This window comes from Epinephelus lanceolatus, chromosome 7, assembly GCF_041903045.1.
Source record: "Epinephelus lanceolatus isolate andai-2023 chromosome 7, ASM4190304v1, whole genome shotgun sequence".
NCBI lineage: Eukaryota > Metazoa > Chordata > Actinopteri > Perciformes > Serranidae > Epinephelus > Epinephelus lanceolatus.
The window spans coordinates 9683538-9699584 of NC_135740.1; the positions used below are offsets into that span (position 1 = coordinate 9683538).

General features: G+C 37.9%; 1 protein-coding gene across 1 annotated transcript; it reads left to right on the plus strand.

The window, feature by feature from the left end:
- The first annotated feature begins 234 nt into the window (after positions 1 to 234).
- On the plus strand, positions 235 to 9507 carry hdac3 (histone deacetylase 3). The gene is made up of 15 exons (XM_033633930.2): positions 235 to 407; positions 1202 to 1284; positions 1460 to 1602; positions 2813 to 2894; positions 3633 to 3689; positions 3789 to 3844; positions 3926 to 4059; positions 4860 to 4940; positions 5405 to 5478; positions 5702 to 5766; positions 6092 to 6181; positions 6285 to 6343; positions 6841 to 6920; positions 7679 to 7836; positions 7967 to 9507. The coding sequence occupies exons 1-15, from the start codon at positions 353 to 355 to the stop codon at positions 8034 to 8036; spliced, it is 1287 nt and encodes a 428-aa protein (XP_033489821.1). The 5' UTR covers positions 235 to 352; the 3' UTR covers positions 8037 to 9507.
- The last annotated feature ends 6540 nt before the right edge of the window (positions 9508 to 16047 follow it).

Here is a 16047-nt window from a genome sequence, read left to right on the forward strand (position 1 = left end):
TTAATGTGTTAGCCTCTGGGAATAAACTTTGTATTTCATGTAATGTTTTTATTTTTTCCAAACTAAACTAAACTAAACTAAACTAAAGTGAAGACCAATGCAGGGGTTTAAATGGTCAGTGGACGAAGTTATAACACTTAACTGTTGTCTATAGTTAGTCCATAAAATGTGACTTCTATTTTTTCAGCCGCATCCTCTCCTCCTCCCCTCTCCGTCATTTCGGTCGCTGTCTGATGACGACTCAGTCGGTGTTTACCATGGCGGCTATCTAATTGAAAGAAAAAATGTGGGGTTTATAGCTGCAATAACAGGCATAGTTTTGCGAATAAAGTCAGAAGATATTTCTTTCAGGATGACCAACAGAACATCTTATTTTTATGACCCAGACGTGGGCAACTTTCATTATGGTGAGTTTGGTTATCGTAGCGAACAGGCCTACAAAGGGAAACGATGCTAATGCAAGCTAGCTACATGCTAATAACTTACAGCGTTATTTTATTTTCCATATGAAACAATTCACGCTCTCGCATTGCATTTGGGGGTCTGTTGCGCAGGTTTTCACTGTTACATAAATTCATATTCATAGCTTTGTTTTGTACAAATTCCAAAGCTGTTGGTTTGTTCTGCTAACGTTAGCTAACGTGAGGTTTTCAACTTAATTGTATTGGTATTTATTTAAATGTCCCATTATGTGTCGCTCTGTTTTCTCTATCTGCCTGACAGGTCTACGTAGCTCCTACACTCACCTTAACGCTGTCGAATGGTCTGTTTTGGTGATTTCATATTGGTTTACAATAAAGACCATTATATTTATACAGCTAATTAAAATTTTCCGACATTAACGTTATGCACCGTAACCGCGATGATACCTCCTTTGAGACTTACAATCTATATATTTAGGATAAAAAAGCATTCAATACAATGGTAACAGCATTATTGCACGAATTTTATTGCATGATTACTTGGTATTATCTTTAAAGAAAAAGAATATTCACTGTTATAGCTAGAGGCGAGGCTAGACAGAAACTATGTCCTTCTGTCAGGAGTGATTTCACAGTGATAATGTATTTGTTAGTGTGTTCTGTGTGAAATTAAGATGACTTATTTTAATATTGGGTGTCATGGAAATGGCTCTAATACGTCATAAAAGCTGCATTAAAACCATCTGTACCATAATGTAGAAACTATCTGTCTCTGCCAGGTGCGGGCCACCCCATGAAGCCTCACCGTTTGTCTCTGACTCACAGTCTGGTGCTGCACTATGGACTCTACAAGAAAATGATGGTGAGCAGCACAGAGTGATGGTGGAGCACATTTAGACCCTGCTGATGCTTTTCATACATTTACTCACTCTTCATTAACAATATGAAAAACACCAGAATCAAGAGTATAAACAAAACAATGTCATACTGTACTTCAATTTACTACAATGTACTACAATTTTTTCTTTTCTTATTAGGTGTTCAAGCCATACAAAGCATCTCAGCATGACATGTGTCGGTTCCACTCTGAAGACTACATAGATTTCCTACAGAAGGTCAGCCCCAACAACATGCAGGGCTTCACAAAGAGCCTCAACACATTCAATGTTGGAGACGACTGGTGAGCATTACTCTTTTTTATTGAAATGGTTTGTTTTATAAACTTATGATGCCCAAAATTGTTACATGTTTTTGTCGCTGTTGTAAGTCATAGCATACAAAATCCCCATGATTTCATAGTCAAAAAATATCAGACCTTCGTAGTCTCCATTTGGTAGTTGAACCATTTGGTTGGTGAAACGCAGTGGACATAAAGATGTGCGTCATCCAGCGGAGTTTCGCTGGCTTTCACTGGGTTTTGCTGGCTCACAGTCTGTTGTTTGAACCACAGGATGTACTTTTGCAATTTTATATTGCCTGCCATCCATGCTGCCACCAGACACACAAAAAGTATAGGAACAGATCAAGAGACAGACCCGCCCCCCTCTGTCTCTCTCCCTCTCTCAAACTCAGACCACACACCAATTAAACAATAAAATGATAAAAAATAAATCAAGGTTTTGATTTATTGTCTATTTCTCGCCTAAAATGTTTTCAGAAACATATTTTAGTGCCATGTTTAGCTATATAGTGAGAAATTGTGGACAGCCATACTGTTTCCTGCATAAAGAAAACAGGCTGAGAAAAGCGATCAAATATAAACCAAGATTCTGTTACTGAGTTGTCTATTTCTTGTCTCAGATGTTGTCAGAAACATGTTTTAGCTTACTGTTTAACGTCCGCCATCGTGTCAAACTGATGAGTTCGCATTACGTCACCTAACAGCCGGAGCAAGTATTGGTCCAGTGCATTCTTGTAGTTGTAGGTTTTCTGCCTCTTGAGCAAAAACGAATGCTACAGTCCTTTTTTCTCTGTTTTCTCTGGTCATGTAGCACCAGTTTCAATATTATTTGCCTCTTTCTGCTGCATAGACAGTCCAGTTTAATTAAAAGACCGTCTTTCCAGTGGATCATTACAAATATGCTATGTTTTTAGAAGTAGCAAGTAGTCACACTGTAAGAAAAACTAAATCACGTATAGAAAATTTTGATGTATGAAGATGCATTGATAACCAGTTTCTAATCGCATCGTGAGTCCTCTGAGTCAAAATCTAATCATGAAGGGCGTAGAGAGATTTTCACCCCTACTTTTTACCCCTCTGAAACACTAGTGACCAGTCCACAGTTTAAATATCTGATACTCCACCTGGTAGCTAGATTGACTATCACTATTATTGGGGGACTGACTAAACCATAGCTGAAATATATTGTGCCTGTGTTTTTTTGTTTCAGTCCTGTGTTTCCAGGTCTTTTTGAGTTTTGCTCAAGATACACAGGAGCCTCCTTACAGGGAGCTACACAGCTCAACCACAAGGTAACACACACATGCAAACACACACATACCCAACCGAAGTCAGTGTTGCCACATTGAAAATCAGTGGTCTGTGCCATTTATCTTATTATTATTTCAGCTGCAGTCATGGTAACTTCCTGTCCTGCTCTCAGGCTGCTGCTGAGCAGCTGGTGATTAGAGACGAACATGTGTGCAGCAGATGATACCTAAATCACTGGACGTCACTCACACAGTGTTAACACTTCTTTGTTGAACTGAGACAGCAGCAGCATGGCTGCAGCACTACTGTGGTCAGGCCCCAGGAAGTGTGCCAGGCTTTGAAGCCAATTTCCGTTGTGGCCAAACAATAGAATTACATCATTCACTAAATGCCATGTGGCCCACAAGACTTTTTCCTATACACATACATGGCTTAAGAGCTGTCTTTAAATCAGTAGATGCATTTTTTGAGTGTCACGAACCCTGCGCTAAAACCACCACATGATTAAATCATCTTATCCCCATTCAAGTTAGCAGAGCGCTAAACCTAAAGTAGCTGGTTTGGCTTACAGAAGTCCCAGTGTGCCTGCTCTGTTGGCCACACAGTCTGAAAGTGGCAGGTGAACTTTTCTGGCTTCATGCACCACTGAGCAGCTTTCATAGGAGTGAACAGGGCCCCGCCTCCAGCGCTGTATCTAGTTGTCTTTATACATTTATGCCACTGGCAGACTGAGTCATGGTGATTGTGTGACCTTTAACTGATTCTTCTTTGTTTTCCAGATCTGTGACATCGCCATCAACTGGGCCGGAGGTTTGCATCATGCCAAGAAATTTGAGGTCAGAGCTAAGTGCTGTTTATTGTTGCTCTTAATGCTAAACAGTTGACATTTAGCTGTGAAAGGTTAAAGAACTAAAATGATTTTTCTGTGTTTGCAGGCATCTGGGTTCTGTTACGTCAATGACATTGTCATCAGTATACTGGAGCTACTCAAGTAAGAAGACACTCTTCTGAATAACCTTCAAGTGTCTGCTGTGTCTGTTTCTCTCTTTACAACTCTGTGTGTTTGTTACAGATACCACCCGAGGGTTCTGTACATTGACATAGACATCCACCATGGCGACGGCGTTCAGGAGGCCTTTTACCTGACAGATCGCGTCATGACTGTGTCCTTCCACAAATATGGGAACTACTTTTTCCCAGGAACAGGTACGAGCTACTTAAAGCACCTAAGAAAAGTTTTGTTGATCAGATCGTGTTTTTCTTTTGGTTAGAGTACAGTCTGGACATTTCTGCACAGATTCTGAAAATGCCATTCATCTGCATGGCAGTTTTAATTTGGCCTATAAGTAGTGTTAATTTGTTCAGCCATTTTTTTTATTTTGTAGAACATTTACAGCTAAGCAAACACAAAAGAAGGTAATAGGGAATCTTTTACTGCAGCTCTAGCGCACTTGCTCACCTTCAACTCTGCTCATCCCTTTCTATGTTTGAAATGAAACAATAATAGATGACATGAGCCTCTGGCTTGGCTACGATATCAAACAGATAGTAATGTGTTGCTAATTTTAGATAAACCTTGTTCCTGATCACCAGCTCTGACAAGCTGAAGAGAAAGTTAAACTTAACTTGCAAAATGCAGATCTGTAGCTACACCTGGCTTCCCCTCTGAACTACCTACCTTGCAATTTGCTGTAGTGTAATGCTAATAAGCCCCACACAATTCGACAGGTTTGGTTCCTTAAGTTTTTGATGTGACAAGTCCAAATCTGTGTTTTTAAACTGTCATTGGTTACAGTTCCAAGGGGGGAAATGCTCTGCTGTGGCGCTGACCATTTCTCTCATGATATGCCTTTTAGCATATAAAATTTTATGCATTTCTGATCTACTTTAACATTTTGAAAGTGATGCAATCTATGTATTCTGAGCTGCGTTATTACAGTATGTCATCACTGTGTTGTCTCTGTATAGGTGTGTTTTAACACAATGTGTTTGTATGTTTGCTGCAGGTGACATGTATGAGGTGGGAGCAGAGAGCGGGCGGTACTACTGCCTCAATGTTCCTCTCAGAGACGGCATCGATGACCAGAGTGAGTTCACTTGCTGCTCAGATTTAATCACTGAAATGTAACACATGTAGCGTTGTAACCGTCTCAGAAAATATCACGGTTTCACTGTAACACGGTATGACAGAATTGTATTATTATGAATCAGAAAGACCCTTAAAGGAATGAAAACAGAAGGGTTATTTTTGGTTGAACAAATGTTTTACTACTTTAACTGAAACTTGAAACCATTTTGTTAATGGAAGTTTGTGTAAAAAGTCCCACCATAGAAAATAACTTTAATAAAGGGGAGATTCTTTGTCCAGTTGTATATTTTTTTCAGTATCGTAGATAAGCAAATGTACACGATGTGATAACCGTCAACTTTATGTCACGATATACCTTGAAACCAGTATATTGCTGCAACCCTAACAACGCATAGAGCTCAGTAGCTTTGAAGATACACACTCCTATGAACCATGGCCAACATTTGTGTTTGTGTGGCCCAGGCTACAGGCAGCTCTTCCAGCCGGTTATTAAACAGGTGGTGGATTTCTACCAGCCGACCTGCATCGTTCTACAGGTCAGTGTGTATCTCTGAATCTTTAATGCAGGATTAATCTGTTTAATTAACACTTGTCCTCTCAGCTAATGGAGCATTTATCACTGAGTCTGTGTTTGATGAAATGACAGATGTTTGACTGAGATCAGAGCCAGATAAAGTAAACTTGTCAGATTATAAGGCTGCATGTAATCGCTGGATGATCGTTCACACATTCAAAGCCTGTGTGTTATTCTACTTCCAGTGTGGAGCAGATTCTCTGGGCTGCGACAGACTGGGCTGCTTCAACCTCAGTATACGAGGACATGGGTGAGACTCACTTATATTACATTGCCTGGTTTTGATCAGGGGCTGTATCACAAAGCAAATTTAATTTACTCTGGCTCCTTTGGGGTTACCTGCCATCACTGAGCCTAACATTAGTGATCCTGGATAAGTGGTATCGTGATGATGATTATGAACTTGCTCTTAGCTGAGTTTTGCAATCCAGCTACGAGTATTCATGTCAGAGTTTTTAATTACAAGCAAAATCATCAGAACCATAAATGAAGTACTTAAAATGAAAGCAGTGATGTTTTTGTTTTATCCTGTACATGTGTATTAATGTGTGTTCGCTTTGCTCTCTGTGTTTCAGTGAATGTGTGGAGTTTGTAAAGAGTTTTAAGATTCCTCTGTTGGTCCTGGGAGGGGGAGGATACACAGTGAGGAACGTAGCTCGCTGCTGGTGAGTTTGGTTTTTCAAACGAAATGTGTTATGGTCAAGAGGAGAGAGAGGTCCCATGATATGGGCTTTGTTGTTTTAATAAGGCTGTTTGGTTCTGTTGCAGGACCTTTGAGACATCTCTGTTATTGGATGAGTCCATCAGTGATGAGCTGCCGTATAGCGGTGAGTAAGAATTTCTTTATTCTCATTGTACTGGTGCATTTAATGAAATTAAGGCACACTACCTGAGTGGAGCTCAAATAAACAAGATATGAAGTAATGATAGAGTTTAAAATAACAGTAAGATAAAGATAATATTAGGATTATGTTTTCATCAGTGTATAATTATCTGAAACTAAGAAGCACTGTGTTTTATTATAAGCGTTTAGTGAATATGATTATGCACCTTCCCTGCACCTCAGTGTTGTTTCTTGTTCTTGTTGCCCAAAATGGCTTCAGTATAGAGTCCTGGTTTGTTTTTGTGGAGTAGAGATTAATGTTGAGCATGTACAACTAGTAGTGCCATCTGCTGGAAGATAATTGATATGACATTTTGAATCTACATCTGAGTAAATGATTGCTGAAGGACTGAGAATTCCATAGAAGTGATTTTTCACACAGAGATTGAGGAGAAAAATCTCTTAATTGTGTCCTCCTCCTCTTGTTTGTGTCCTCTGCAGAGTATTTTGAGTACTTTGCTCCAGACTTCACGCTGCATCCTGATGTCAGCACCAGGATAGAAAACCAGAACTCCAGACAGGTGAGACATCATCTTACTCTGATTAGTGACAGTGTTATAATATCATAGTGTCTGCAGGACCTGCAACAGTGATGCATTACTTATATTTTAAGTGCTTTAAAAGGTTACTTCGCTGATTTTCAACGAGCTCTGTATCATAACACTTTGGGTAGTATGTATAAATAAACTGTTGTAAACTTCGCTATATCTACTCACTGCCTAGATCTCCCTGCTCCCCTCCCAGAAAAACTCCACCAGATGACGCATATTACATCATCTGGTCGAGTTTCGCTGGTTCTCAGGCTGTTCTGCATTTTCATATTGCCCACCACTAATGCCTCCACCATGGACATAAAGCTGTAGTAGCAAGTTTGTAAACAGGAAGTGGGAGCCATACTGTTTCTTGCACAGTGAAAACGGAGGCCGAAAAACTGAGATCAAACAGTAAAACTCCATTGTTTTAAAAACATGTTTTAGCTCAAAGTTATTGTTGTTTTTGATACCAACTGGCCGCCATTGTGTCAAAAGTACAAGTTCTCATAGCATCACCTACCAGAGGGAGCATTTATTGGTGTGCTGCAGCGCATTGCATCCTGGTAGTTGTAGGTTTTCTACCTCATGAGCCAAAGCAAAGCTAGAGTCCTTTTTCTGTTTTTTTTTTTCAGTGGTGGAATACTTCTTTAACAAGTTACAGTTGTTTGTTGAGAACAGAAAGATAATAAGTCACATGAGGATAAATCCTCCGTGCAGTCTTCCTAACTGTTTGCATGTTGTTGCAGTACTTGGAGCAGATCCGTCAAACGGTGTTCGAGAACTTGAAGATGCTGAACCACGCACCCAGCGTCCAGATCCACGACGTTCCCTCTGACATGCTGAGCTACGAACGCACAGACGAGCCAGACCCCGATGAGAGGGGAGGCGAGGAAAACTACACCAGGTCAGTACACCTGCATGGTGTTAAGATGAGCACAGTACATGTGTTTAAGTATTTTGATTGTATTAGTGTTCTCTGAAATATTCCAAATCTTCCTGTACCTAACTGGCTGTCGATAACGTTACTTCCTCAGGCCGGAGGCAGCCAACGAGTTTTATGACGGTGACCATGACAACGACAAAGAAAGTGACGTTGAAATTTGACCCGTGAGGATGAAAGGAGTGGAGCTTTTTCCTCGCAGCATTTAGTTTGCATCGGCTGCAGTCTCCAAACATCACATCATCACTGCAGATTTAACAGAAATTCGAACATTTGTGAAAGGACTAAAAAGACTCTAGCTCTGCTCTTTTACTCAGTAGGTTCTCTTTTTCTAAAAGTCCACAGTTCGCCATCCTATAAATCGTCATCTTGGTTGTTCCAGCGCCGTAACTCATCAGCACCAGATCCTTGTGTATAATGTCACTGAGTAGATCTCTACACACAGCAGTATTCCCATTTCTATAAGGGGTTGTCAAATATTGTAACAGACAGGGTGAGCCCAGATGACATATCCTTTGATAAAACTGGACACTGAAACATACAGTGTCATGTAACGGATATGCCGTTCCTTGTTTTTTTTTGTTTTTTTTTAAATTTACAAGCAATGTTGACTTGTAGCAGGACTCAAAACAAACATTTTCTGTACTGTATGTGCACATGAACAGTCAAACATTTAGATTTTGATAGAGATTTTTTCCTAATGTTTTTTTCCACTTGTAATCTTCTTTATGTTATCTTAAGTGTCATTTGAAACAAAGTATTTTAATCAACTGAATTGGACAGCCTACGCAATGTATGCTGTCCCACACATAAAGTGGCTTAAAGAATGTCCTGAGTATCTCAAAAGTCAACCCTGAGATTTCAAAGCTGTTAGTTTGGAGCTCCATGTGGCAGAACGCAGTGTACAGTACACGTGAAGGCACTCATGGGAAAAAAACCACTCCCTGCCAGGTGTCATGGAAAAGACGAGGAGTTATTTCATCTTACGAGACACGTGCGAAGCTGCTCCTGCCACGATACATTAGTCACACATCAGCCAATTCAGATGTTTAAAACTACGCTTAAACCGTTTTTGACAGAATCTCAAAGGTAGAAATTCCAGCTATGATTTTAGGTCCACAGTTTTCTTATTTTACAGTCACTGTGTAGCTCTCAGAATGTGTTTTTGTTTTTTAACTCCAAGCATTACCCATGTGCCTTACAGCTCTGAGAGGTCAAGCACTGGTGTAGAGCTGGGCACTTTGACATCAACGTCCCTTTTAACTTGACACTGATTTGGATTTCTACAAGTGAACTTCTGTAAATGAGGCAACTGGATTTGAGCTGATGCAAACAGGAAGTTATTCTCCTGTTTGTCATTCCTTTCTCTTCTCTCTGTTCATTACTGTATATATAGTTATAAATGTACAGACTGTGAGTGTGTTCATGATGTAGAAGAGGAAAGCTGTGGTAATGAGGCTGATAGTTTGGTAGAAAACATTTTGTACTGATGCAGATGATTTGTTCAGTGATCACATGTCAATGCTGGTCCTTCACTGTGCAACTTCATCAAAATGGGTTTGTTACAGATGGACATTAGTGGCAGTAGAACTGTGTTTGAAGCCACAGTAGAAATATTTCCTTCAATCTGCAACCTCCAGTCCTCTTTTAGCCAAAAACAGGTTTTATGTGATTTTTGATATTGTTGTCTACTTTTGGTTTTAATAAAAAAAAAATATAAATATAACAAACTGAGTCAGTGTATGTCATATGAAAGTGTTTTAAAGGAGTTTTAAGTGGTTATGAAACAGTTTCAGTGTCATACTGATGCCTCTGTATAACCAACATACGCAAATGAGGTCATCAGTGAGAAGATGTTTTCTAATTTTGTCAAATGATTTTGAAAACCTGTGCTCCTGAGCAATTCCCTGCAAAATAAGATGCAACAATTTACCAAAAGAAGAAATGTCATAAAAAAGTCTTTGTTTACTATGTCAAAAAATAGTATACTATAGTCATAATATACTTGGCCTATGTCGTAAGAAAGTCATGGCGTAGTTTTTCATTAGAAAATATATAGTATCTATGCAAGAAACATCTCCTAGATGCACTGGGACGCATCATCAGTGATGTATCCTGGGATCATCAGGTGTTTCGGGTCTCACAACATCATACACCCTCCCCCAGGCAACCCAGCCAGGTTGATCAGGCCCCGACTTGCGTCCCAGTAGCAACCCACAAATCAGCCCTCTTAATCCAAAGCCACCTAGTGGCTTTTTCTGCAGACTCAGTGGCAGATTGAATGGCCTTCTTCTTGGCCACCCCTGTAATGCCCAATTGGCTGAGGACTCTGCAAAGTGAGCGACCTGCAAAACCTCTGCAGCCAACTTCTATGGGCTCAAAGAATGTTCCTCCAGCCTCTCTCCCTGCACTCCTCCTCCAGCTCCTGGCGCGTTTCCTCTCCTTGGCCTCTTCGATGCGCTCTTCCCAGGGCACCGTGAGTTCCAACACTAGCAGGTGTTTTGAAGCCTCAGATACTATAACCATGTCTGGGCAGAGCGATGTTGTTGCAATGTGCTGTGGGAACCTCAGCTGCTTTCCCAGGTCGACCTGCAGCTCCCAATCAGAGGCTGTGTGGAGGAGGCCTGATATTGCCTTTTGACACGCACGGGGTTTCTCTCCAGCTTTTACGAAAAGGACTACCTTTTTTGGAGCACGATGGTGTTTGCTGGTGCTGATGGCTGAGGCTAAACTCCCGGCAACTGCCTTAAGCACCTGGTCATGGCGCCAGCAATAGCTGCCATTGGCCAGGGCCTTTGGGCAGCTGCTGAGGAGATGTTCTAAAGAGCTTCTATTAGTATAGCATGTCAACAAAAAGTCATAGTAAAATGTGTCAATAATGAGAAAGTCATCGTATTGTATTTCATAAAAAATATAAATTGCCGTACAGTATATCATTAAAATTTATTTTAAAAAAAGGTCACAGTATGTCATAAAACCATTCAAATTAGTATAGTATATCTTGAAAATATTTTTAAAAAGGCCATATTATGGTGTCTAGTATGTCATTAAAATATTGTTTGTGTCAAAGTATAAAACAAAAAAAGTCTTAAAATAGTTTGTCATATAAAACTAAAAAAAATCACAGTATACGATGTCATTAAATTTTTTGAGAAATATCATAGTGTCATCATGTCAGATAAAATAAAATAAAAAGTCATAAGGTAGTGTGTCATAAAAATCTAAAAAAGGTTATGGAATGGTATGTTATAAAAATAATTTTTGAATAAAATGTCATATTATGGTTTGTCATTAATAACTAAGAAAATGATCAGCCTTTGTGCTCCACTGTCTCTCAGATTAACTCATATCACAGCGGTGCCTGGACAGCGTGACGTGTGTGGTTGTGCTGCTGCCGTGGTCCTGCCAGATGCCTCCTGCTGCTGCTGCCATCATTAGTCATTAGTCATACTTCTACTGTTATTATACACATATGACTATTGTCACACATGTATACTGCCAGATATTAATACATACTTTCAACATATTGTACCACAGTAGCCAGAACTATAACTATAATATTATTACTTTCAATAATGTTGTTGTAAGCTACTGTCATTACCTGCATCTCTCTCTCTCTCTCTCTCTCTCTCTCTCACACTCTCTCTGTCTCTCTCTCTGTCTCATTGTGTCATGCGGATTACTGTTAATTTATTATGTTGATCTGTTCTGTACGACATCTATTGCACGTCTGTCCATGCTGGAAGAGGGATCCCCCCTCAGTTGCTCTTCCTGAGGTTTCTACCATTTTTTTTTCCCCGTTAAAGGGCTTTTTTGGGGAGTTTTTCCTTATCTGCTGCGAGGGTCATAAGGACAGAGGGATGTCGTGTGCTGTAAAGCCCTGTGAGGCAAATTGTGATTTGTGATATTGGGCTTTATAAATAAAATTGATTGATTGATTGATTGATTGATGGCATGTCATAAAAATCTAAATAAGGTCATAGTATAGTATGTCACAAAAATCTAAATAAGGTCATAGTTAAGTATGTCAAAAATATGGAAAAAAGGTCAAAGTATAGTATGTCATAAAAAAAATGAAAAAAGGTAATAGTATTGTATGTCATAAAAATATGAAAAAAGAGGTCATAGTATAGCATGCCATAAAAATCTAAATTAAAAAGTCATATTATTGTATGTCATAAAAACATAAAAAAGGTCATAGTATAGTATGTCATAAAATATAAAAAGGTCATAGTATAGTATGTCATAAAAATATAAAAAGGTCACAGTATAGTATGTCATAGAAATATAAAAAAAGGTCCCAGCATAGTATGTCATAAAAATATAAAAAAGGTCAAAATATAGTATGTCATAAAAATATAAAAAAGGTCATAGTATAGCATGTCATAAAAATGTAATAGAAAAGGTCACATTATAGTATGTCATAAAAATGTAAAAAAAAAGGTCACATTACAGTATATCATAAAAATATAAAAAAAAAGGTCACAGTATAGTATGTCATAAAAATGTAAAAAAAAAACAAAAACGGTCACATTACAGTATGTCATAAAAATATAAAAAAAACCAAAAACGGTCACATTACAGTATGTCATAAAAATATAAAAAAGGTCATAGTATAGTATGTCATAAAAAAAGGTCACATTACAGTATGTCATAAAAATATAAAAAAGGTCACAGTATTGTATGCCATAAAAATATCAAAAAAGGTCAGATTATAGTATGTCATAAAAATATGATAAAAAGGTCATAGTAATGTATCTAACAAAACTATAAAAAAAAGGTCATAGTATGTTGCAAAATATAAAAACGATCACAGTATAGTATGTCATAAAAATATATTTCAAAAAAAGGTCATAATATAGCATGGCATAAAAACATAAATAAAAAGTTCATAGTATAGTATGTCAAAAACATGAAAAAGGTCACAGTATAGAATGTCATAGAAATATAAAAAGTTAATTTTATAGTATGTAAAAAAACCCAGAAAAAGGTCATAGTATAGTATATAAAATAATAATAATAATAATAATAATAATAATAATAAAAAGGTCATAGTGTATTTAAACTAGTATATTATAGAAATGTATAATAATTCATGGTATTGCTTGCCATAAAAAATATTCTTAAAAAGTCATAATATAGTATGTCATAAAAATATTTTTTTTTAAAAAAGGTCCCAGTATAGTATTTCATAAATGTATTTAAAATATAGTCACAGTATAGTATGTCATATAAATATGAATAAAGAGGTCACATTATAGTATGTCATAAAAATATAAAAAAGGTCATAGTATGTCATAAAATATAAAAACGTTCACAGTATAGTATGCCACAAAAACATATTTTTTTTTTTAAAAAAAGGTCATAGTTTAGTATGTCATAAAAACATAAATAAAAAGTCATAGTATAGTATGTCATAAAAATGTAAAAAGGTCATAGTATAGTATGTCATAAAAATGTAAAAAGGTCATAGTATAGTATGTCATAAAAACAAATAAAAAGGTCATAGTATAGTGTCTCATAGAAATATAAAAAGTTCATAGTACAGTATGTCATAAAAACATGAAGAAGGTCACAGTATAGTATGCCATAGAAATATAAAAAGTTCATTTTATAGTATGTCAAAAAAAATATTAAAAAAGGTCATAGTGTATTTAAACTAGTATATTATAGAAATGTAAAACAATTCACGGTATCGCTTGCCATAAAAATATTCTTAAAAAGTCATAATATAGTATGTCATAAATGTATTTAAAATATAGTCATAGTATAGTATATGTCATATAAATATGAATAAAGAGGTCATGGTATAGTATGTCATAAAAATATGAATAAAGAGGTCATAGTGTAGTATGTCATAAAAATATTAATAAATAGGTCATTGGAAGGCTCCCGACGGCATCCCAGGACGGGTCCTGAAGGACTGCGCAGACCAGCTGGCTGGAGTCTTCACCAGGATTTTCAACCAGTCCCTGTCACAGTCCACTGTTCCACCCTGTTTCAAGTCTTCCACTATAATCCCCCTGCCTAAGAAACCCCACATCTCCAGCCTCAGCGACTACCGGCCAGTTGCAGTGCTTCGAAAAACTGGTCCGGGATCACATCATGTCACTCCTGCCCCATAGTTTTGACCCCCACCAGTTTGCTTAGTTTGTCAAAAATACATAAAAGTAAAAATATAAAAGTATAAATATATATATAAAAAATACTATTATAGTGTGTCATAAAAAATAACACATTATAGAATGTCACAAAAAATAATTTTACTATTCATTCAAAAGAGTCGTTGTATAGTCTGCTTAAAAAATTATATATACCTGTGTGTTGTCAGCCATAAAAACTAGTTCCCTTCAAAAAGCTCTTATTCCCATAACTACAGGCAGCTCTTCATCAACAGACCACCAGAGGGCGACATGGTGCTTAGGAGTTATTTTGAAAGAGAGTTGACAAAGTCAGGATCCTGCTCACCCACACTTGGTGGCTGCTTGCTGAGCAGCTCTTCAGCCTCAGGGGCAGATTATCAGACCATTGGCCCCTGAGCAGTACGTCTCCTATACAGGAGCAAGACACACACACACACACTATAGTGGTTTGACCTTTGACTTTGTTCTTTTGTATCTCTTTGTAGTCATTTTGTGTCTATAACATAATTTATGTTCTTTGTTTCATCTCTTTGTGGTTGTTTTGCCCATTTTTTGTAATTATTTTTGTGTTGCTTTGCATCTTTTCCTGGTCTACACATGTTAATTTGAGTGACATTTTGCAGTTGAGGGTCAAGAGGCCTGTTCTCTGAGCATCAAACTATTTAAAAAAGACACACACACCAAGGAGCAATGGTAAAGTCACATAAACTTTATTCCTCATTCATCCAGTGATATGTAGAACTTACACAACAAACAATACTGAGGGAGAATACACACTACTACCTGCAGTTTAAATCTCAACAGACAGGGCCTAATTTATCAAAACTACTCTGGTGCTTAAAGCAAATCCAACGTTTAACCCTGTTTGATCCAAACTTCGTAATTCCTGAGTGAAAGGCAGTTTACATGTTCACATGCAGCTCAACTGTGCTGCATTTGTAGCAGGAAATACAGTGTTCATCTTGACTTTCATCTTGTGACCTAAATCTCAGGTTCTGTTGGCATCAGACTGAACTGTGGCCACACGGGGTTAAACACCAGATTTTCTGTTTGCATGCAGATCAAGCCAAAAGTACCAGGTTTTTGTGAAATTACTTCTTGGCTGGCAGTAACAACAAGCAGTTCCAAGGTAAGCAGGCATACTGAGCCTCTTTTTAACAGATCTAACATTTCTATGCAAGGCTCTGGTGGGAAATGAGGAGCGTGGCAAATGTGGCCACAGACTGACATACTGATACTTACAGTTCAACTGAACATACAGACTGAATGATGCTTGCCTCCTCTTTAGTAAAATGTAAAAACATGTCTTATCTGCACTGCAGACGTGATAAAATGTAAACCGTTCATAATAAGTTAGTTCTGAGTGCTGTTTTGAGTGCAGATCAGGTTTTGTGTTCAGTCATAGAGGCTGGGTATCAGAATGGCAGCTCGTTGCTCTTTGTCCAACTCATTGATATGATACACTTCTGGCTGCAGCCTTCTGCAGACCACAAGAGGGGCGACTTCAAGCCCCAACATTGATAACTAATAGCTTCAGTTCAAATAAACAGCTTCATTCACATACACTGTATATTAGAAACCAACTTTAAAAACACATATTAGACTGAATTTATTCCACAGCAGAGAATCTGAGCAGGAACCAGTTGTGACATCTGAGCTCTCTTTAAACACTATTCCAGTAAATGCAGCTTTACAGACACACATCATCAGAAGCAACAGCAGCTGTAATTCAGGGACAAGAACTTCAATTTGGAGGCTCAAACACTAAATCATCCTCATTTAGCTACAGGCTGGAGGACAGGAGAGTGTGAGACAGGATTAAAAAGCAGTGATAGATGCTGGCAGTGTTGGATTGTGGGTACTGTAGTTAATTAAAGCCATTAAAGTTTTGTAACGTATACCATGCAACAGAGCTGGAAACTGGTTGCAAGATAATTATTTTAAATAAAAGGTACAATGAAAGTGTTAATAAATATGTTTGAGAAGTCCTGTCATCATTGGTTTCTATGGGGAAATGGTTTCTGGACCACAG